Source organism: Lagopus leucura, unplaced genomic scaffold (genome assembly GCF_019238085.1).
Source record: "Lagopus leucura isolate 7727_CA_CO unplaced genomic scaffold, USGS_WTPT01 Super-Scaffold_100157, whole genome shotgun sequence".
Taxonomy (NCBI): domain Eukaryota; kingdom Metazoa; phylum Chordata; class Aves; order Galliformes; family Phasianidae; genus Lagopus; species Lagopus leucura.
Genome location: NW_024962334.1, coordinates 17,840,038 through 17,861,239, shown reverse-complemented (window position 1 = coordinate 17,861,239; position 21,202 = coordinate 17,840,038). Strand labels below are relative to the sequence as shown.

Here is a 21,202-nt window from a genome sequence, read left to right as displayed (position 1 = left end):
GGCCCAGCAAGTGAAATAGGCACATCTCCTCCAGGGAGGGAAGATACCCACATTGCTCAGGAGTTTAAAGTGCTAGGTAGTACAGAACAGACATGGACATTTGAACTGGGAAATAATAACCACTTAGCTTTGCTGGTATTACTTGTAATTTCACTCATTGCAAGCCATGTAGTGGGCACGGGCTGACCTGCAGCAATGGAAATTTTAAACTCACACGTTAAAAATTTTGGAAGTTGGAATTTTGAACAACTGTGTTAAAATATATAGAGGGAAAAAAAAAAAAAGGAAAAAAAGTATGTCATTAGGGTTGCATAATTCAACAATTTAGCTGTTCATCCATTACAACTATCCATATTCATTTAACAAATTGCAATCCACATTTGGGAATAAATTGTGTAGCTAAATGCCATAGCATGTCTTTTTAAATTCAAATCTTTGCAACAAATAAATAATTCAGATATGAAGACATTAGAAGGCATCTGGAAAATAAGAAGGCTTTCTGACTAGCTAATCAGCATAGATAGATTGGTACAGGACTCAAAAGATTTGGCTGTGTGCTCTGATTTTTGCTGCTTGTCTCCTGGGGGATGTTGCAAATTTATGCTATTTTTATACACCTCTGTTTCCCTAAATGCAAATAAAAGTAGGGGGCTCTACTCCTGGGTATTGATCTGTGGTTACAAAATACAACATCAAGACAAGCTGCTCACAGCTTAGTTTTGACATTTAATAAATTGGCCAAATTCAACAAATACATTATTAACATGACTTTTTCATCCAACATTAAACATCCCATGCGAGATGACACACTGCAGACACTGTTCATGCAATCACCAGCCTCACCAAAAGATGTCAGCTAATGCATTATTTACTAAGTGATATGGAAACAGCCATTCCTCATTCATCCACTGTAAAGTTGGTAGCAATATATTCTCATTTAAGCCTTCCAAATGCTTTCAGGTTGTTTTTTCTTGTCAGGTTGGGCACAGTAAATCTGAATTAAGTCCTGCCTTGCTTCAGTCAGAATTAGACTGTTTTCCAAAAAGATTTCTTCTTTCTCTTCCAGATGGTGACAAGGCTGATATTTCTGCCAGTATTTATCCAGACATAAACATTATTGCTGGAGCACTGAAGCTGTATTTCAGAGACTTACCAATTCCTGTGATCACCTATGACACCTATTCCAAGTTCATAGAGGCAGCAAGTAAGTATTGCACAGTAATTTGTACTGTTCTTCAATTATGTTTCCCATCCATAGCACTGTTCACAGTAAAGACAGACAACAAATTGGAAATGTGCATTTCTCAGCCATATATTACTCTTAAATGGAAGTTTTGCTTGATTGTTATTGTAAAAGGAACATCATGCAAGTAAAAAAACAACAACAACAAAAAAAAAAAAAACAACCACAATAAATGTAGAGTATAAAAATACTGCTTAGCAAAGAATGTAGAGATCTGTGGTACCTAAGAAGTAGCACATTTTCTTCTTTAAAAAGTATCTTTAGTGATTTTGAAATGGCAATATATCTATACGCAAGAGGTCTGTGTCACCATGCTGGGTTCACCTTCTGGTCACCCAAACTTGCACTGCCCTTGTAGCCAGAGGCAGCTTTTGTGCTCTTCTCTTTCACCTTAGGCAGAGAAATTATTTTATAATTATTTTATACTTAAAATTATTTTATAACTCATAAATCACATACTCAGATGAAGCAGTTCCTATTGTGAAATACAGTAATCTTTTAAAAGCAGGGCATAAAGATTCTTAATTTTCTAAAATATCATGTTCCTGATACCATTTTTATGAAAAGTCATGCAACAGATACAAATCTGACTCACTTCATATTTTTCATGTAAAATACATGTAAAAACCAATCAGATTTTTAGGACTGCCAGTCTTAAGCAAGCACTGACATTCTCGCATCACTTATTCCAACGTATTTAAATACGCTCAGCAGTCTCACCTTGTTTGTGTAATTCCATGTCACTTCAGTCTCTCTACCTAAACTTCAGCACAGTCCAGTATACTCAAGAACAGTGTCTGAAGCACATGTCCACATTCCCATCTGTTTTGGATGGATAATTTTGAAGGAACCTTATGCGAGATTTTATTAAAAATCATTTCCAGACAGTGTATTATGAAGAATTTAATGAAGCTCAGGTACTGTACCTACTACTGTAACTAGAGCTACAGTCTGTAGAGAAGGTAATGTCACACTGGAACAGGTTACCCAAGGAGGTTGAGGATGCCCCATCCTTGGAGGCATTCAATGCCAGGCTGGATGTGGCTCTGGGCAGCCTGGTCTGGTGCACATAGCAGGGGGGTTGAAACTAGATGATCATTATGGTCCTTTTCAATGCAGGCCATTCTATGATTCTATAATTTTATGACTATGGGGTGGTTTCTGTTGCTGATTTCTTTGTAAAGCCATTCTTTTGAGAAGTTACTTCTGTGCTCCCTGTTCATGAGTTTGGTATTTATCCCTGCAAGCACAATCAGTGGCTTGTGAAGGACTCCATAATGACAACTTAGCTTCCTGAATTACCGCTGTTTACAAATGAAAGGCTCTATTAACATTAATCTATTTGGTGTTTTACAGAAATCTCCAATCCTGATGAACGACTAGAAGCAATACATGAAGTGTTGATGTTACTCCCTGCTGCTCACTATGAGACACTTAGATACCTAATGATTCATCTCAAAAAGTGAGTTAATTGGCATGCAGGATAATTCTTGAAAAGCATAACACTTTTCTGCATTGAAAGACCAGTATTACAGAAAATATCAATAAAGCTTCCATATCAGCACTACCACTACAGCAGCAACATTACAAACAAACAGACAAGCTACGTTTGCACAAATGCCTGTAAACTACGTATATATATAGTGTAGATCCTTCTGCTGGCAAATCATTGCAAGCCTTTGAAGAGTTAATTCAGATTTGACACATTTCTCTGAGGCAGATTATATCTGAAAAAATACCAGAATGGTAGATACTTTAGAGAAGTGTTAGATGTTCTGTGGCAAGTGATTTGATCACGGTTTCCTTTTGCCTCCCCTTACCTCCCACTCTGTCTCTGTCCTCTGGTAATACAGCTCTAAAAGGAAGGAGCTGGCTCTCACTGATTGCTCTCTTCATCTTTAAGCCACGAATCAAGTGGGGCCTATTTTATACTTCTAGTAGAATCAGTTATGGGCTCTCTCCAAGTATTTCCTATCTCCTTCGTTTTAAAACACAAAGGGACAAGATGCCTCACTCTCACTAATTTCAAGCAAAACCACTTAGCTACTTTGGGCATTTGCATGCCTCAGAAAGTCTTGTTTGCAAGTGCTTAAAAGCTGAAGCTGAGTAGAGACTGACACAATCATCTCAAAGCAGGCCTCACTTTAAGAATATATTGCCTGCATATATTTAAAAATATATAACACTCTTCTCTGGTTAAAGCCAGTGATGCTACTTGGACATGACAGAAAAGGGGATAAGGGAGAAGTAAAACTATTTGCCTTTGGAGAATTTTCTGATTTTCATCTGCATATTCTGCACTATTTTAATACCAAAGTGAAAAGACCTCAACTGAGGTAAAATCACATCAGAGAGCTTGTGTGAAGTGCATTTCATGTTTAATCAGGTTCCCATTATGCAGAGACTTTTCTTCGTTGGCTCAGGTCATTACACGGAGTAATTTTTTCTTTTGATGAGACATTACCTGGGCATGCAGGATCTCCTGGGGACTCTGCAGAGATGAGATGTGTAAACAGCCATCCCTGTAGCACATTTGCCTGGATGGTGGTTCAGGATGAACATGGTTCAGGATGAACCACGCCAGCTTTTAAGAAGGCCATGTCAGTAATGAAAAATGAGTTTGTCAGCCAATTAATTAATTGCTATCTTCAATCGAATTGGAATATTCTTTCTGGTAACATTTTACTTAGAATTGGAGGAAATAGAGTAGAATGAGCAGTCCCCCCTGTGGTGAAACACATATAGCTCCATCCACATTGAAGCTGTGCAACTGAATCTCCTCTGTGCTCATCCCAGGCCTTGCTGGGAACAAGCTCCATACAACTGCACGGGGGTGCTAGTGAGATGTATAGTGAGGTGTATGTGTTATAGCACAGCTGTTCAACATTCCTGTTGCACACAGGCACAGGTAGAAAGTGGTGTTGGGCTTGCACAGTGTCTGGGGCTAAGCAGGCTTGGTTTGCCTTTTCTCCTTGCAAAGCTCAGCTAACCCATTTGTTAGAATGTGGTGATGCATCTGTGAGTAGGGACACTAGTGGATTTCTGATCTGAAAACAGAGAAACTGTGTTTTTCAGTGATAGTCACTCTCTGCAGAGGGATGGTGGTAGACAGAAAACCTGATCATGTACGGACCCTGTGAATATGAAGGCCAGAATGTCTCTTCTAGATTCAGCCTCTGTGCTCCCCGGGAGGCATCCACTGCCCAGCTGCAATCCAGTTGGGAATTACTATGTCCAGGGATGGCCCCAAGTGCTGACCATACTCAGCATGACACACACCTAGCAAGACACAGAGAGCTGTAATTACTGTAGAATGGGGAACTGCTCCATGTGTGATATTTTCTACCATGATTACGCTTCTCAAAAAAGCAGTTTCCACTAATTCTTATACCTTAAAGGATATAATAATGGAATAATCGCTGAAGAGTTGCAGGAGGAGTTTTTAAAGGCTCTGAAATACACAGCCCAACCATAATTGCATCGTACTTGCAATGGAAATAGTTACTGTGGAAATTGGTACTATATTGAGTGAAAACTCTCATAATATGGTAAAAATACCGTTATTGGGCAATGCTTGGTGTGAGGCACAGCTGAAGTTTAAGATGCAATATGTATTTTTCTTCAGGGAAGTAAACAGCTACTTACTTTTCTTTTCTATTTTAGGGTTACTTTGCATGAAAAGGAGAATTTTATGAATGCTGAAAACCTGGGAATAGTGTTTGGGCCTACTTTAATGAGACCTCCAGAGGACAGTACCTTGGCTACTCTGAATGACATGCGGTACCAGAAGCTAATTGTGCAAATTTTAATAGAAAATGAAGATGTTCTCTTTTAGACAAATATGGGCACATCTTCAAAACCACTTGTTTTAAAATGATTAGTTTGAAGGGAAAACAACATTTCTTTAATTTTTTTTTTTTTTTCAATAAAGGAGAACTTCCTTGGCTGCACTTCAATTTCTGCAAAGCTGCAGATGGATGCCAAAATGTTTAGGGAAAGCCTGTGTCTCATAGACATATGCCTCTTTGTAGAAGGGGGAAAAAAAGGTCAGAAAAAATCCTCTCACCTTGTATCTTTTGCCTTGCCTCGGGTGTATATTTGTTTTGAGAAGCTGCAAGCAATTTTATTGTTAACTTATTAAGAAACACAAAACGTATTTTAATATGGCTAGAGAAGCAAAAAGGTACTTAATCAGCGTTATTTGTATACAGCTATACATTTCCCTCTCCATAAGACATAATTATATATGTCAATTGTGAAACAAAACCTATATTATAAAGATATTTTTACTTTATCTAGCTGAAAGAATGGCATTTTATTTTAGCAAACTACAGATCAATGCGGTGCATTGATTGTTTTCCACATAATTCTTTCCTGCATTTTTGCTATGATATATTGAAAACAATTACCACGAATGCAGTATTATCCTGACATACCTCTTTCATGGCAAATGTTTTAAAGGAGAATCTTCTTTTTCTTGTGTGTATTCCAACTTTCCTTAGGTTTCTTTGCATTTAGGCACTAGCATTCCAAGACTGTGTAGTACACTTTTAACCATTTTGTATTTCTCAAAACACACAGTATTTTCTCTTTTTTGTTTTGTTTTTTTTTAATCCCATATTAAATATGATATTGAGAATTTTCAAAAGTCCTGGTGGTATCAGTTTCACATGCCAGATATTTTTTAAATTATTATTTCATTAATATGTAAGTTAAGTGATGCTGGGACACTGGATATTTTCTGGCCTTGTTGAAAAGTCAGCACTTTTTTGCGTTAAATATGAAGGATTTGGTTTTTCTGTAAAAATCAAGCTATGTTTTGTCATGTTTCTGTATTTATAAGTGTACAGTAAATCTCCTGAAAATGTAGGATATTTCTCTTGAATGTGTTCCAGATGGTTTGTTGTTTGTCTTTGTTTTTTTAAAAAGAGGACAAAAAAACACAAGAATATGGAAATGTGGAAGTCGGTAATTTTAATTATTACCAAATTTTAATATTTTTCTCCCCTCACAAACATTGACTACAGAGTTCATAGTCTAACTGCAACTTATCCCTAATGTTAAAACTGTTGCTCAGCATGAGATGTTTCTGCAAGTATAGAGAATCAGCATACTTTACTACCAAACTCAATTTTCAATACAAAAGAAAATATAATAATCCCTCATCCTGATCGTTTGTATGATATGGTGGGTTACTCAGTTTCCTGAATTATTTCAGGGAGCACATGTTTCTATTCAAATTGAAAAAAAAAATACATGTAACTATGATAATGAAGGAAAGTGGAGGGTATTATTGTAAATTTGTTGTCTTCTAGAGAAATAACTAAGGGCTAGATAGATTAACCCAGATTGCAGAGCAAATGCTAAATAGTCTGAGTTCCCAATACTTCTATAGATCCTCCTGACTTGTACAGGACTATTCGTTGTAGGTTATGTACTACTTAATACTGTCATAAAAATGATCTGGAAATGGTTTTATTTTGTGAAGTGAAATATGCTTTGTAATTTATGATAGTGTAAATGGAAGGAAAATCCCATTAAATGTGTTAAAGAGTTCTGGTGTCTGTCACTGACTACATGGCAAACTGCCAAATGAAAAATCAATCACTTACTAACTACTGTCTTGGCATGGCTGGGAAACACTTGGAAAATGCAGAAGAGCTTAATTGCGACAAGCAGTTTCAGATGGGTGCTTAGAACCCCATGCAACCAAGCCTCGGTGCACCAGGATTTACTGCAGTCACTCCAAAGCACTTCTGTGTAAAACTTCCAGCAAGCATAGAATCAAAAATACCAATTCAATCCATCTTAATGCTTTCCAAAAATCAATGTCATCATAGCAGTTTTCTACTCCTTTGAATGCAGACATTTGCCTAGCAATGATTTTCTTTATTTTTTCTAGCCTGTTCAGTAGTGTGTTATTTTGTAAAGGCAGAAACAGTGCCATTATTCTTATTTTTGCAGGAAAACAGGCAGTTCTGTTTCTGTTCCTTCCTTCCCCTCTACCATTGGCAAACTGGTAGTCTTTGAATGTTAACACATGTCCCAGCCTAAGGATTCAAGCAGTATGTTCAGAAATACCCAAGCAATAGCATCTCTAGAGGGACAGGAGTTTCTCATACATTCACTTGAGTGCTGAATACAGTTCTGCACCTCAAACAGCAATGAACTGTCCATGTTTACTCAGCTAACATGGGCCAAGTGTCTTCAGGAGCTTGCTGTGGAGATAGTAGGCTCCCTTCACCTAACACAGCTACGTGGCCTGGGAATCAGGCGAGCCGCCTGAGCACAGCTCAGTGTCAGAACCTCATTTTTCTCCAGGTCCTTGAGAAGGACTTTGGTGGGCTGCTGCAAGGGCTGCCATCTGCCAGTCAGCAAGCCCCATCTCCTGGCAGGGTGCAAGCTGTCCTGCACCCCAACAAAGCTGGGTCGCTGCACATATCACATTGAGATGACTCACCTCCCATACAGCAGAAATGTCTCAGTACTAATAAAACATTGCTTGGAGTTAATGATTTATAAGGCAGTCACTTTCACCAGTTTTGTGGAACTGCTGAAGTCTCTTCTTTGTGGCAGAATCATTGTGAGACTCAAAGCTGTCTGGTTTAAATATTTTGAATCTCAGGGGAAAACTTAAGGAAATGTTTCATGAGAACAGTGCAGTCTGATATTTACAGCTTGTGTCCCACACACTGCAGAGCTGTGCCTTTCCCTTATGCCCACACCAGTTGGTTTCCTCACCTCCATCCCTGGAGTCCCCTGCTGCACAGCTGGCCCATCCCATGTTGGACAAGAGGCAGCACATGCTGTGCCTCCCTCCAAACTGAGTGCAAGGCTGGATGGGGAGCTGCCAGGGGTCTCTTTAGCCAAGATGCTGGGTCTGGGGCTCTGATGTGGGCTCTTCTATTCAGACATCAGTTATCACGAAACTTAATTTTTTCTCTCTCCCACTGTCTAGTATCACTGAAATTGGACAAAAGATTCAAAAGTTACAGGGGAATAATTTGCAAAAAGAGAAATGAGGAGCCTACAGACAGTTTCTATAGGAAAATTTACAAGTGAAGTTACAAAGGAAACAGCTTTGCTCTCAACTCCACTGCTCTGTATGCTGATGCCAGTTTAAGCTACAGAACAGGCGATTTAATTTTATTTCTAAGCAAAAAGTAAGACTGCAGTTTCTTGTGCACACAGTAGCCTGAAAACACACAGATGAGGAGGCAGATCTGTAGACACTTGACCTAAGACACTGGGAAGGGCTATATCAAGTTTGGGATCTCTTCTGATATGAGCTGCTTGAGGAGAGACCTGAGCAGTGTGTAACTGCCAAATTTTGGACAGATCTGTGAGTGAGTATCTTGCAAAACCCTCAGAGAGGTGACTGCGGTAATAATCAGCTAGGTTGAAAGAAATCTTAAAGTCCCATTGCCAAAGAGGTGAAAGTGAGCACAGGTACCGCAAGCAGTTTACAGAGCACGTGGAGAAATCATGCGTTCTGTGATAAGCTCTAACACACACAGTGCAGGTCTGTACAGGCAGGACACTGGGAGCTGCCTAACCTTGTTGGCACAGAACACTACCAGGGCTCACATGTCTGCAGAAAGGACGCTGCCTGAGCCCACCTTGACTGCTGCTCCCCCATCTCCCATCACACCTTGAGCAGAAGACAGCCCACAGCCACAGCAGTGGGACCCCCAGCTGCTCCCACACACAGCTTAGCTCCAGCAGGACAGAACCTGTCCTTCATATTTCCTTATTGACAAGTACAGACTCAAGGTCTGCAGAAAAGGGAGGGAGAAGATTTGAATGCCAACAGACAGACCCCACTGCCAATAGCCAGGAACCGATGAAAACTGAACAGGAAGGTAATTCACACTTACACAAGAAGAATGCCATCTAACTGGATCCTCCAAGCAAAATTATGTTGTTCTATCTTCCCAGACTATCTAAAGGCAATGAAGAGACTCTTATCTCATTGAGATAAGAAGAGTAAAAGCATCTGTATATCTTATATTCTTTAGCCAGTAGAGATTAATTCCTTGATTAAAGCAAAGATCATGGTTAAAATTCAGAAATCTAAACCTTAACAAATGGTGGTTATTGCTGAGTGCTGTAGGGCCTAAGTATTTATGACATCGGTGGATCTTGCTAGGCCCATCCCTTACACTCATTCCCTGAAGGCATGGTCTTCTGGTTGTAATTATGCTGATGCTATGACTAAAGCTGGGATCCATAGTTCAAATAATCCAGCCTGAAGGACCTGAATTACTGCAGGGTGGTGTAAAGGCTACAGTTAGGTAGAATGTGTCCACTGGGGCCTGTACCTTATAAGCTGCAACAGAAATAAGCAAGGAGTTATAAGTGAAGAACATGTCAGAGTTCTGTTTATGTTACTTATGGGAGTGTTGTGAACCAAGCTTACCTCAGGATGCTGGAAGCTGCATTCCATGTGTGATCATTGGGCCTGACAAGGAGTCAGCGTTGTGCCTTTTCGCAGAAGTATCAGCCATTTGTCAATATTAATAAGAAGATTAGAATGAGGACTAAGGTTAAATTTAGGGTTAGGAGTTATGGATCCTGAAGAATGCTAATTGCTGCTGACAGTATTTGAAGATACTTTATTTTCTGTTCTACTGTCAGGCAGGCATGTGTATGACCAATGTGCACAAAGGTCCAATTTACTATGTGCTGCTGCCCAAGAACATAAGAAGGAAGCCTAGGGTACATAGGTATTTATAACAAGGAGCTGAGGTTAGGGTTAGGTTAGGAATCCGATACTGAGGAATTTGTTTTGTTACTGGATGCTGCACAGCCCTCAGTATTAGGAACAGGGCTGATGTCAGTAAGAGACAGCTACTGGGGGACAAGAGGGAAGAGAGCAAGAGTGTTGTAGACCCAAGTCTAACAGTTACAATTGAGTAAGGAAATAACGTTAAACTTAGGAAATCTGAAGCCTGAGAATCAGAGTTAATGCCAATATATATGAAGTAACATCTCTATTAATACACTGCGTTGGTAGGCATTAGTGCTTTATGGTTTATTTTCCTGAAGCTTTGGGCCTTCGTTTTAGAAATGGGAATTGTTAGGATGAAGTTTCAGAATCTGTTGTGCTCTGAGCTGAATTTATTCATGAAGTTGAATTCTCCATTGAATGATGGAGATCACTAGCATTAGCACAAGCTTATGTTCTTGGTTCATCTACAAGTCTAGCTCCCTTCATAAAGCTACCATCAGGGCTCATGTAATGATACTGTCCAGGTGAGATTAGGAAATTTAAGACTACATCTGTGTCACTCAATAAAACAGGGCTAAGGACTTCTCCCAAGCCAAGCAGCACAGACTCCTTGTCTACTTTACACAGGACTTAACTGAGGTCCCCTTAGGGCCCAAGGTGTCACTGTGGCCTCTGAAAGTATTTAATTTTTCTAAAGACACTGAAACAAAAATTGTCATTTAGTGCCTGAAAGGCACCATGTTGCAGTCCATCAAAGTGGTACATTCAGTCCTTGAGCTGAGGTTGTTCAGTGCACGTCCTAGACTGCAGCATGAGGAGTAGTTGTACACTGTCCTGTCCTGTTGAGGGCACACAACCTTTTGCAATAAAGCTGGAGGACTGTGGAGGGAGACAAATTGATGTTGTTTTGTCTGTTCTGTGTAGAGGAAGGAAACCTTTACCTCTTACAGTCTCCAAACCATGCCTGAGCAGTGAATATTAAATGACACGAGGGGAAAATCAAACAAGGGAGTCACCATTAGCACTAAGACCAATTCAGGGGTCACAAATTTCGAACTTATTCTCCGTCTCTTATGGGTTTTTTGGTCAAGACAGTCATAGACTGGATGTGAAATGCTTGATTTTTTACACATGCTGCAGTTCCACAGTATTAACCAGCAACCTGGTGTTAGAAGGGAAAATGTTCCCCGCTACAAAACAGCTGGAGTCCTTCACTGTGGTTATAGCAAAGACGAAGGTTTGAAAGTGCTGCCAGCACTTGGATATCTAAAGCTTAAAGAACTGACAACTTTGCTGACTTCTTCAGAGCAGACATCCTGATGTAGATGGGAGCCAATTTTTATCACAGAATCACAAAGGTTGGAAAAGACCTCGAAGATCATCTAGTCCAACTAGTAGACCTGTCAACACCATGATCACTAAACCATGCATGTCCATGTCTTCTTGTGGTCTTTTCCTGTACCTTGGTTATAATTAACCACAATTAGCAGGCTGACATACTGATATCAGTATGGTCCGATCATACTCAAAAGGAGCATGTTACAGCATAGAAGAATAGGCCCTACAGTTTCCTTTAGCAACATACTGTGGTGTCTGCTATAATCCTACACATACAACCTAGATGAGACTACAGAATCGCATTAGCTGTTATCCTCCCTTCCTGCAAAAAAGAACAGAATTTAACCTCACAGTCATAATACGAAACTGTAATCTAAGTATTGACAGAATGTTCGACTGTTTTGCTTTCTTTTTATATCAGTTTGATAAGTATATGCATACTGAAATAATGCAACAAGTACCGGTGCTGTAAGGGGCAGAGCAAACATTTTTCACGGTCAGGGCTGCTTTTGCATAAACAATAATCTTAGTGACAATCTCAACTGCACTTTGGCTGTCTGTAGCAGTAACTTACAGGCACTAAGCACCCATACACACCAACTCTTACAAAGCTTTCCCAATGGTTTGTCCCCTTTCAGGAGACCCTGCTTTCAATAGTGTGCCAAAAAGGACAAATATCCTTCATTGCAAGGTTCATAGAAAACTGATGATTTTTTTGTTAAGTCAGCTGAGAGATCAGGTCTATAGTAATCAAAATAAAAACGTAATACCAGCAATGTTTTGTATAAGTCTACAGCCAGGATGAAAACTATAAATGTCAACCTGTAACACTTGTGAAAAGGACGGTTAATAACTGCACAAACCTTCACTTACCCCTGACACTTTCAAAAACACAAGGAGAGGAGGAAGGCTTGTGTTCTTTCTCCACAGATACAAACACATAGCATAGCAATGGGTCATACTCATGGCAGGAAACTGGATCCTGTTATTTGAGCCCAATGCCCTGATGCTATGAATCTCAGAAAATGAGAGCTGTTTACTTGTGAGGATGCAATTCATTTTTTGGTAGAAGTTACTGGTTTATTCCTGATTTTTTTATTTTTCTGTATGACAGAGTGCTTTCAAGTGTGTATGTATATGCACATTTCCCAGTCCCAAGCCCTTTGTATTTGAAGAGAGCAGTTTACAGAGCAGTGTAAGCGCCCACCCTGTCTCCTTGTGCAATCACTTGCATTCTCCAGTCTCGATGTCTCATCATTGTAGGCCAGGCAGTGGCAGAAGTTGGGCTGCAGAGGAGAGAAGACTGAAAGGTCACTGCTTCACAAACTGCTCCATAAACAGCTGTGAGTAACAGAGAGGGTGGCAGACCAGAGGGATGTTAGGAATCACATGAATTTTACATGTCGTAATTCTCCAAAGGACTAATCACTGAGTTTAACACATGACAAATCTTTTTTCTCCTTTCTGACTGAATTAAAAAAAAAAAAAGGCACTGTGTTCAGTTTTGGACCCCACACTACAAGAATGACCTGGACCCTGGAAGTGTCCAGAGAAGGACAACAAAGCTGATAAGGGATCTGGAGCACAGGCCTTATGAGAAGCAGTTGAGGGAACTGGGATTGTTTAGTCTGCAGAAGGGGAGGCTCAGGGGAGACTGCATCACTCTCTACAACTGCCTGAAAGGAAGCTCAGGTGAGGTGGGGGTCAGGCTCTTCTCCCAGGTAACAGCGACAGGACAAGAGGGAATGGCCTCAAGTTGCATCAGAGGAGGTTCAGGTTGGATATTAGGAAAACTTCTTCTCAGAAGAAGCGGTGATGCGGTGGCACAGGCTGCCAGGGTGAATTCACCACCCCTGGAGGCGTTCAAGAGCTGTGCAGGTGCAGCACTGAGGGACATGGTCAGTGGCACAGTGGGGATGGCCAGACTTGATGTTCTGAGTGGTCTTTTCCAACTTTAATGAATTCTATTCTATATTTCTGTGGCCAGCATCACATAACAATTCAAAGTCCCACATAAATGTAATAAGCATAAATACCACATTGCACTGCTTTTCTTTTCTCAGCATTACAGCTACTGCACTCACTTTTTAAAGATGCCCAACTAAAGACAAGCTTACAAAGCGCTCATCTGCACACAGCCATCACGTGCACAAACAAAATGCACACCGGGTTCCTCTGGACGTGTTACAGCCTCAGCCCGCCAACACCGCACCTGCAGCCCCGTATTTCATTACACACTTGCGGTGCTGCCTTACCCGAGAGCCGCTCCGCAGAGCCCTCTCCTTTCGCTTCAGCTGCGCCACCAACCCCTTCCCAAAGCGGTGAGTCGCCCACCCTCTGCACGGCGGGACAACTGCGCCCCTCTAGCCCAGCAGCCGAAGACCCCCGCGGCAGCCCTGGCCGGGCCGGAGCTCTAGGCAGGTGCGCGGTTCCCGCCACCTCCCGGGGCCGCCGCCCCGCCCACACCTGCCGCCCGCCCGCCCACCTCCGGGACGAGCCGCACCGCCGTAGCTCCCGGCTCACCGGCTATGGACGCGTAGCGGCGAGAGAAGAGCGTTCCTCAGGTCAGTGGGTGGAGGGTGGGAGGGAGAGCCCCTCCGAGGCATCGCTCCGCTCCGCCTCCCCGCTGTCGGTCCCCTGCCCACCTGCGCTCGGCTCGGCGCTCGCTGTCCGTTCGCCCTCAGCCCTCCCGCTCTGACGGCCGCTCTTCTCTCCCGCAGAAGCCCCCGCGTCGCGATGGCGGACAGCGCCGCGGCCACCGCCACCGTGAAGGGCAGCAGCTCGGGGGGTCACTGGTGGAAGTCGCTGACCGGCAAGAAGAAGCACAAAGAAGCCGCGGCCGCCCCGCCTCCCCCCGCCGAGCCACCCGGCTCCCCGGAGGAGCCGCCCCCCGCGCTGGGCAACGGGGAGCCCCCGGGAGCGGGCGGAGCAGCCCGACGGAGCCTTCGCGTCTCGCACTCGGGCCGCTTCAAGGAGCGGCGGAAGGTGCGCGCCTCGCTGCTGGCCGACGGCTCCGAGGTCTTCGACGGAGCAGAGCCCGGGCGCGCCGCCCCCAAGGGCGAGTAGCCCCGGGGGGAAAGCAGCCCCGGAGGCTGGCCTCGCTCCTCGCCCCCGCGCGGGGGGCACAGCCTCGGGGCAGCCCCGTACGCGGCGCGCGGCCAGCGGCGAGCGGAGGCCTATGGGACTGCGTGCGTGATGAGGAGCGACGCATCCAATCGAGGGACGACGTGATTGCCTTAACGATGATACCGATGGACACCCCCCCGCCCTGAACTGCGGTGGACTGGCACAAAGGTGCTGTCCCGGGATCTCCGTGCCTTCCCCGGCCCTGTCTGCGAGCCAGTGCTTCCCGCTTGGCCTGCAGCCCCCGGCCAAAGGTGCACCACCGCCTTTTGAAGGAAGGGGGAACGACGCGTTTGGATCCGATTTCAGGGCCAGGGATCTTCCAGTAGTGCCTCCGAACTGCTCTTGGTGGTGGGTGTGCAGGGAAACAAGCCCTGATTGTGTTTAGATGCTGGGGGCGCAGGTGCTCGGGTGCTCTCAGGCATCGCATTTAAATATGCAAAGGCAGGAGCGCATTGTTTTCTGCTCTTAGCGCTAAGCAGGTGATTCAAGAGGTTAGTCTCCCATAGCTCTGTTACAGCAAGAGTCCAGTTATTGTCTAACAACTCACATTTACTACTCAGAGAATGCACCATTTTCTTATAATTGGTGATAACTGGCATAACAAAGCTGTGATAAAGAAATGCGGAAGACGAGACCAGCCCTTGAGAGCATGGGCTGCATGGTACTCTAAGCACAGTGATTGGCTTTGGAACCACTGGAAGTATTCTTTAGTTTTTACTGTGTACCAGGCTTCTGGGGCAAGGTGCAGAGCTCCTGAGACCTCTTGTTGACATGCTTTGCCCTGGGCAGATGCATCCCTGCAGCTCCAGGAGCTTTGGACCAGAGTAAACCATCCACCAGACTCGCACTGGTATTGTGCCTTACAGAGCAAACTCAGCTAAAAATACTTAGCAATTACACATTTCTTAACAGCAGATCATGTAGCTGCAACTGCCTTATTTATTTTTAAATGAATTTGCAATATACTTGATATCATTGAAATGGTTTTAGCCTTTTTTTTTTTTTTTTATAATGTGATATAAGATATTACATCGTGCAGGGACCAAAAATAACCTCCTAATAGTCAAGTGTGATGCAGTTATGATTTTGTTTTGTTGTTGTAACTAATTATTTAAGGTGATGACAACATAAAAAGTGACCTGCAAGGAAAAAGAGAGATGAATTCTGAAAATATGGATTGAACCTGTCACTGACAATCAACAAAATGATGTAGTAGAGACAGGACTGGTGCCCTGTGCTTCACTTGCATAATGGTCTGTAATGAACTTTGAAAGGTCCTGTGCAATAAACTAAGACAATCTTGCTGCCTTAGTTAACAATCCTTCGCTCAGCTCCTTCAGTGTCCTATATCTGAGGACACTGGGACTGTATCATCATTAAAGTATTTTCTTAAGAGTCTGCTTTCCACCCAGTGTGCTTTTTCCTTTTGTTTAGTAAAGCTTCGAAGCACTGATTGCTTTTGGACTGCCCTGTGTACTCTTGCCTACATGCTGACATTGCAGAGCGAGGATGGGGCAGCTCTTAGAAGCCACCACTGCTGCACCTTGGAGATGCTGCTCTTATGTAGAGCTTGTTCGCTGAGAGGCACTTAAAGCCATGAATGAGAAGTGACTGGAACAAACCCCATCTTGTATGGAGGGATCTGAGAAAGATGAAGTTTAAAACTGGGAATGGAGACAGCAATGACAAAAATAACTTAGCAACACTATTGTGAAAAGATAGTGTTTTGATTCCAAGCTACTTATTTCTGCAGTGAACCTCTGTTTGTTCTTTGGAAATTGACTTGCAGGTTCATTGGCTGAAAGTCCTTGGGCACAGGGTATCTACAAATGATGGTTTAATCTCAGAAGAACTCTGGTATGATGTTCAGATGGTTGCTGCTAGGATTTGATACGCACGCAGGTTAATATGTGACTACATATTAGTCATATCTGAAGTCCTGATGACTGGTACTTACAGCCTGGAGATTTGGTCAGAATATGACGTCCACAAATACATGTAAAATGACTTGATAGCAACCATCCTCCATCTTAATCGTGACCTTGAGCTGTGGGAAGGAGAAGTAACTCTATCTTCCTGCTCAGTCAAATCCTTGCTTCAATGAATTTGATAGCAGCCACTGAAAAACTAGATCCATGAGAAAACTGGCTGCCTGCCGTGTCTCACTTTCCACACCCTCTGTGCAATGGCCACACAGCAGTGCCTTCAGGTTAGCGCTGGCCTGGGTTGGCTCAACGTGAGGAGCCCCACTGGCCATGGCCAACTTGTATGGCAGAAATAATCCTCTTCTTTCTCAGCCTGAGCATCAGATGAAGATTTAAGCAATGTATGTGTCTGTAAATGAATTAAGCCGATACAAGAAAAACACTACAATTTATGAAGCATCTGAATTATTTTTTTAATCCTTGAAGTAAAGAAAGATTGAACTTTCTTTTGTATTGGAATACTTGTTCAGTTATAACAATAGTGTAATTATATGCAGTGAATTATTAAAAGGCTGTTGGCATTCTTCGTATACTTGTTTTCTTCATCTGGCATTCCTAGTGTACGTATTTTCCTCATCTTGTTATAAAGAAAATGCATCAGATAGCAGGTTTAGGAAACGAGGCAACTGCAGAAGTAGTTGCTGCTTGTTTTTAAAAGTAAAAACAGCTTATTGACAAAATAAATAAATAAGCAGATGAGGTTGAACTCCTGCTACAACAGCTGTAGTGCACTTTTCTTGAAATTATTCCACAATTTGCTAAGGGTTGCAGGTTATGGGCAAAACTAAATGCTTAGTAAATAGCTTGAACTTTTCAAATAAACTTGCAAAGTGTATGCCTACTTATTCTTGCTCTTGTTGAAGCCAAAAATAAAGCTCTGGGTGGCTTCTGGTGATTCATTTGCTATTGTAGGCTGGTCAGTCTGGCACTCAACAAAGATTATAGGGAGCAGGAAGCCCGCTGCAGCACCTGCAGAAAAAGATCCTAAATAGGAAACACTGGGTCAAATGCTGGAATAACTAGCTGGAAAGCCTCAGGAGTCTAAACCTCAGCTTTTAGGTAATGCTGTTGCCTGAACTGAGCAGAAAGAACGGAGAAGGGACTGTGTGAGATACTCACAGATTTATTTATGTAAATTTTGTCTTCACTGTAGCGCAAACAGTGATAGTTTTTATTTGACATGTAGTAAAGTCTCTTGTCTGTTGACAAGATAATTTCTTAGGAGGGCTAAGAGCTGAAGGACAGAGCTCGTAGCCTTGGCTCAGGCAGTACATCTGGATATCACACTTTAAAGCCTGTGTTTAATTTAGCACGTTCAAACAGCTGATATCTCATTGGATGAAAAGCTGTTCCAAGTGCAGGTGCAAACTGGAAGCTCATTTCGTAGCCTTTGGGGATCCTGTCTAAACAAAGAAACCCAGGCCTGGTGTTTTCTAGGATGTCATTTCAAAACTGGGGTAAGAGAGTGTGGATTATAGAATGATATTTGAGACCATACAATTACACCATTTTGAAAAACAAACCTTTACCCTTCATCACTAATTATTGTAAATAGGAGGGGAGACCTGCTGGCTGTGATTTTTCATTTCAGAATAAAACAGAAGGGATAAACTTGCTCTACTTTATATACCACAGAAGTAGCTTATCTTGTAACTTGAAAGACACGTGAAATTCACAAATAGCTCCAAGAAACAATATTCAGATGTAGTCTTCATGTAAAGCATATTGATTAGCAGTTGCAGCTTAAGATCTAGACAAAGCAATATAATATCAAATAACGTGTTTTGAGGATAGAGAATCTCTTTTCAAAAAAGTTCCAAGGGATGTTTTTAAATGAAAAATGTAGTCCCATGTATAATCCTCATCAGAGCAAAACGTCATATTTCATATGACTGAAAATGAGTTAGAATATTTTGGAATTAGCAGAGTATTAATAATAGATAATAATAATATATATAATAATAACAGAGTTTATTATTATAAATAATAATAACAGAGTATTAGTTAGCAGGCTATGGATTGTTTTGGAAGGGTTGGAGTTGGCTTGATTCTCAATGCCAGGAAACTTCTGCTACCTCCTTGCCACACCTCAGGTCTCCTCATGCAAAGCTGCTGTTTGTGGTGGCTCTTTCTGCCTCTGTTACTGAAAATAAGAACCACACCTACGTATGTCAGTAGAAATGAAAAATCAGTGTTACTGTGCTCCCTTGTACTTCAGTAGCTTACATTCTTTTTGCCCTGCTGGCATCAGTGAATTTTGCTTCCCAGATTTTTGTTTTGTCCTCAGTTTGCAAATGTTAGGACAGATAACCTCCACTGAGCTCGCAAGTGCTGCTCAGTGACAGAAGAGTGGGCAGCAGTGGCTGAGGGAAAAAGAAAATATAGGGCAAATCTACTTCTGCACTTGCTTCTGGGAGCCTTCCCACTCATTTTTGTGATGTGGAGCAAAATTGAGCCTTAATCTTGATTATGGAAACACCACTGCCTGAGAAACATAGTGTGCACATCTTTGGTTGAATTTATCTTGTCCTGTGCTTTCAGTGATAGAGCTTTCCAAAAATCAGTTGGTTTACCTGTCCTGTTGAACTGCCTTGGGCTCCGGGCTAGCAACATGGCATAACCTTAAAAGAGCGGTCCTTCCAAAGCTGCTTCCTTGAAATGCTGTAGCTCAGACCTGTGCAATATGAAGGACGAAAACACCTACATGAGCTGTATTTTCTGGCTCCTCTATTTTGGGAATCTTTTCTTGGCATAAAAGCACTATAACAATCTCCTTGCTTGCCCCAAAAGCAGCTGGAGAAGTAGACCATGCGATCAGCACAAGTACAGCATACAGAAGGACAGCATTTTGCACTGGCACTCTCTTAAGGAGACAAACCAACCCCTAGACACTACACCACACTTTTTAAGACAGTTTAACTCTTCCTTCAAGGCCAGAAAGCTACAGTTTGTTGCTGGCTCCGTTTTCAACCAGTTAGCGATATGGAGGAAAACGCCTCTGGGTAATATACTAGTTATCACAGCTGCTAATTAACATCTGCTGAATTGCATCTGGAATGGAAAACAGAAAGAAAGTGAGGAGTCACGTTAGAATAGCAGAATATTGTTGTCTGTGGCTGAAATCATGTAACCTCTGGAAAGCTAAGGTCACACACATTTTAAGTGATCACTTGCAGCACATGAAGTACATTATGGACAGTTGTTCTTCCTTAGTTCATCATGTTTCTATTTTCTTGCTGTAGTAATTTACCATACAGTTATCTTTTTAATGACTAATCTTATATATCATGTGTTAATTCTCTAGTAGGTTTTATTGATTTTCTTTTTTGTTGTTGTCCTAGAATAGAAATTTGTCTGGACATGTCCTCAGTCTGCAGACATTCCTGTGACCCTTCTTTACCTAAACCTCAACTCAATAACAATACTTTGCAATTGTAAGCTCACCATGGAAGGCATATCATGTCCCCAAAATAAACATTCATCATTCCTAACTTAAGGATAGAAAATTCACGAAATAGAGCTTAAGTAAGGTTCTTGAATCTATACATTAATTGAATAAAGCATCTTGTCAGGGAGCAGAAATTAGGCTGCCCACAAAAAACAAGCTGCATTGAGTGGTTACAAGGGTTTCAAAGAGGCAATGAAGTTTTATGTCCCTAAAAGGAACCTTCAGAAACGTGGGGGTTTTAACTACACATCATTGCATGGCTACCTCCAGTAGAGCTGCTGAAGCTGAGCATTGTAAACCATGCTTAGAACATGGATCCATAGAGACAGGCAGAAGTCTCAAAGTATTGTAGCTGCGCTTGTGACTTTGGCATCCCACTTGTACACGTAAGAGAAATAATTTTGTTATACCCTAAGCTGTGAATCCAAGCCAGTGTAGTTGTGCTGGGACATATCTCCCATCACCTAGCTGCAGATTTCTAGTGTGGCCAAAAGGTAACATCAACAAAAGCACTGAGGTGTCTAATTCCACTCACTCCAGTGACTCAGTACCCCTGGATCTGTGCTTCTGTGAAACCTCTTACAGAAAGGAGCACAGTCACACAAATCTATCAAAATTGTATGAAGACAAAGAATTTTAAATGGTAAATTTCTGGTATATTTACATGAACAAATAGAGTTAAGAACACAAAAGGACTGTGTAACAACAATAGTACTTTCTATTATTTCTTTTCAGCTGTTTTTGCTGTAGCTGTATAGCTCCTTTCTCCCCTTCTCCCTGGCATATTCTTGCTTTCCAGCTGCTATTTGATCTTTTCTAGTCTTGACTCAAAATTATTCCTTACAGAATATCTCAGTGAAGTGGTTTCAGTTCAGACTAGTATAACATTTCAACAGAGCCATTGTTCCTTTGTTCTTTTCCTCTAGATCAGTTTTACTTCTAAACAGCTTCTTTATGAGCCCCAGTGAAATCTTCTTTCTCTCTTTTTGTGTGTACTGAGAATAAGACCAAAGGTTGAGGATTGTTTTAAGTCCTGAGGTGTGCGAGCCCCCACTCCCTCCCCGTGGCTCGGTGTTGGTTACTGCTTTGGCCTTTCCCTGTTGAGCTTTGCCAGCCAGGACGGGGCACACCCTCACCTAGTACAATAGAAACACATTTAATTAAGAGCTATTCAAGCTCTTTTTTTTTTTTTTTAATGTTTGCTTCAACAAATGCCCGTGTCAAGCAGCAGTCATATGACACCTTTCCAAAGCTGCCAATCCAGAGCAGAAAACAGCAAAACGATTTTAACTCACTTGTAGGACTGAACTGTCGCCACAAACACCAACAGC

General features: G+C 42.0%; 2 protein-coding genes across 2 annotated transcripts in view; both read left to right on the top strand.

Moving 5' to 3' along the window:
* The window catches only part of CHN2 (chimerin 2), a 159,134-nt gene extending 152,335 nt beyond the window's left edge, over positions 1–6,799 (top strand). Inside the window, exons 11-13 of the mRNA XM_042888856.1 lie at positions 1,067–1,204; positions 2,600–2,705; positions 4,907–6,799. Of these exons, the coding sequence (XP_042744790.1) occupies positions 1,067–1,204; positions 2,600–2,705; positions 4,907–5,078 (416 nt within the window). The 3' untranslated portion in view covers positions 5,079–6,799. The remainder of the gene's footprint in view (positions 1–1,066; positions 1,205–2,599; positions 2,706–4,906) is intronic.
* Positions 6,800–13,808: 7,009 nt separating this feature from the next.
* PRR15 (proline rich 15) lies at positions 13,809–14,378 on the top strand. Its single transcript, XM_042888080.1, has 2 exons — positions 13,809–13,876; positions 14,033–14,378. The coding sequence occupies exon 2, from the start codon at positions 14,049–14,051 to the stop codon at positions 14,376–14,378; it is 330 nt and encodes a 109-aa protein (XP_042744014.1). The 5' UTR covers positions 13,809–13,876; positions 14,033–14,048.
* The last annotated feature ends 6,824 nt before the right edge of the window (positions 14,379–21,202 follow it).

What these genes read in the sequence shown, in the direction of transcription:
- PRR15 (XM_042888080.1), top strand. Translation starts at nt 14,049, where the DNA reads ATGGCGGACAGCGCCGCGGCCACCGCCACCGTGAAGGGCAGCAGCTCG.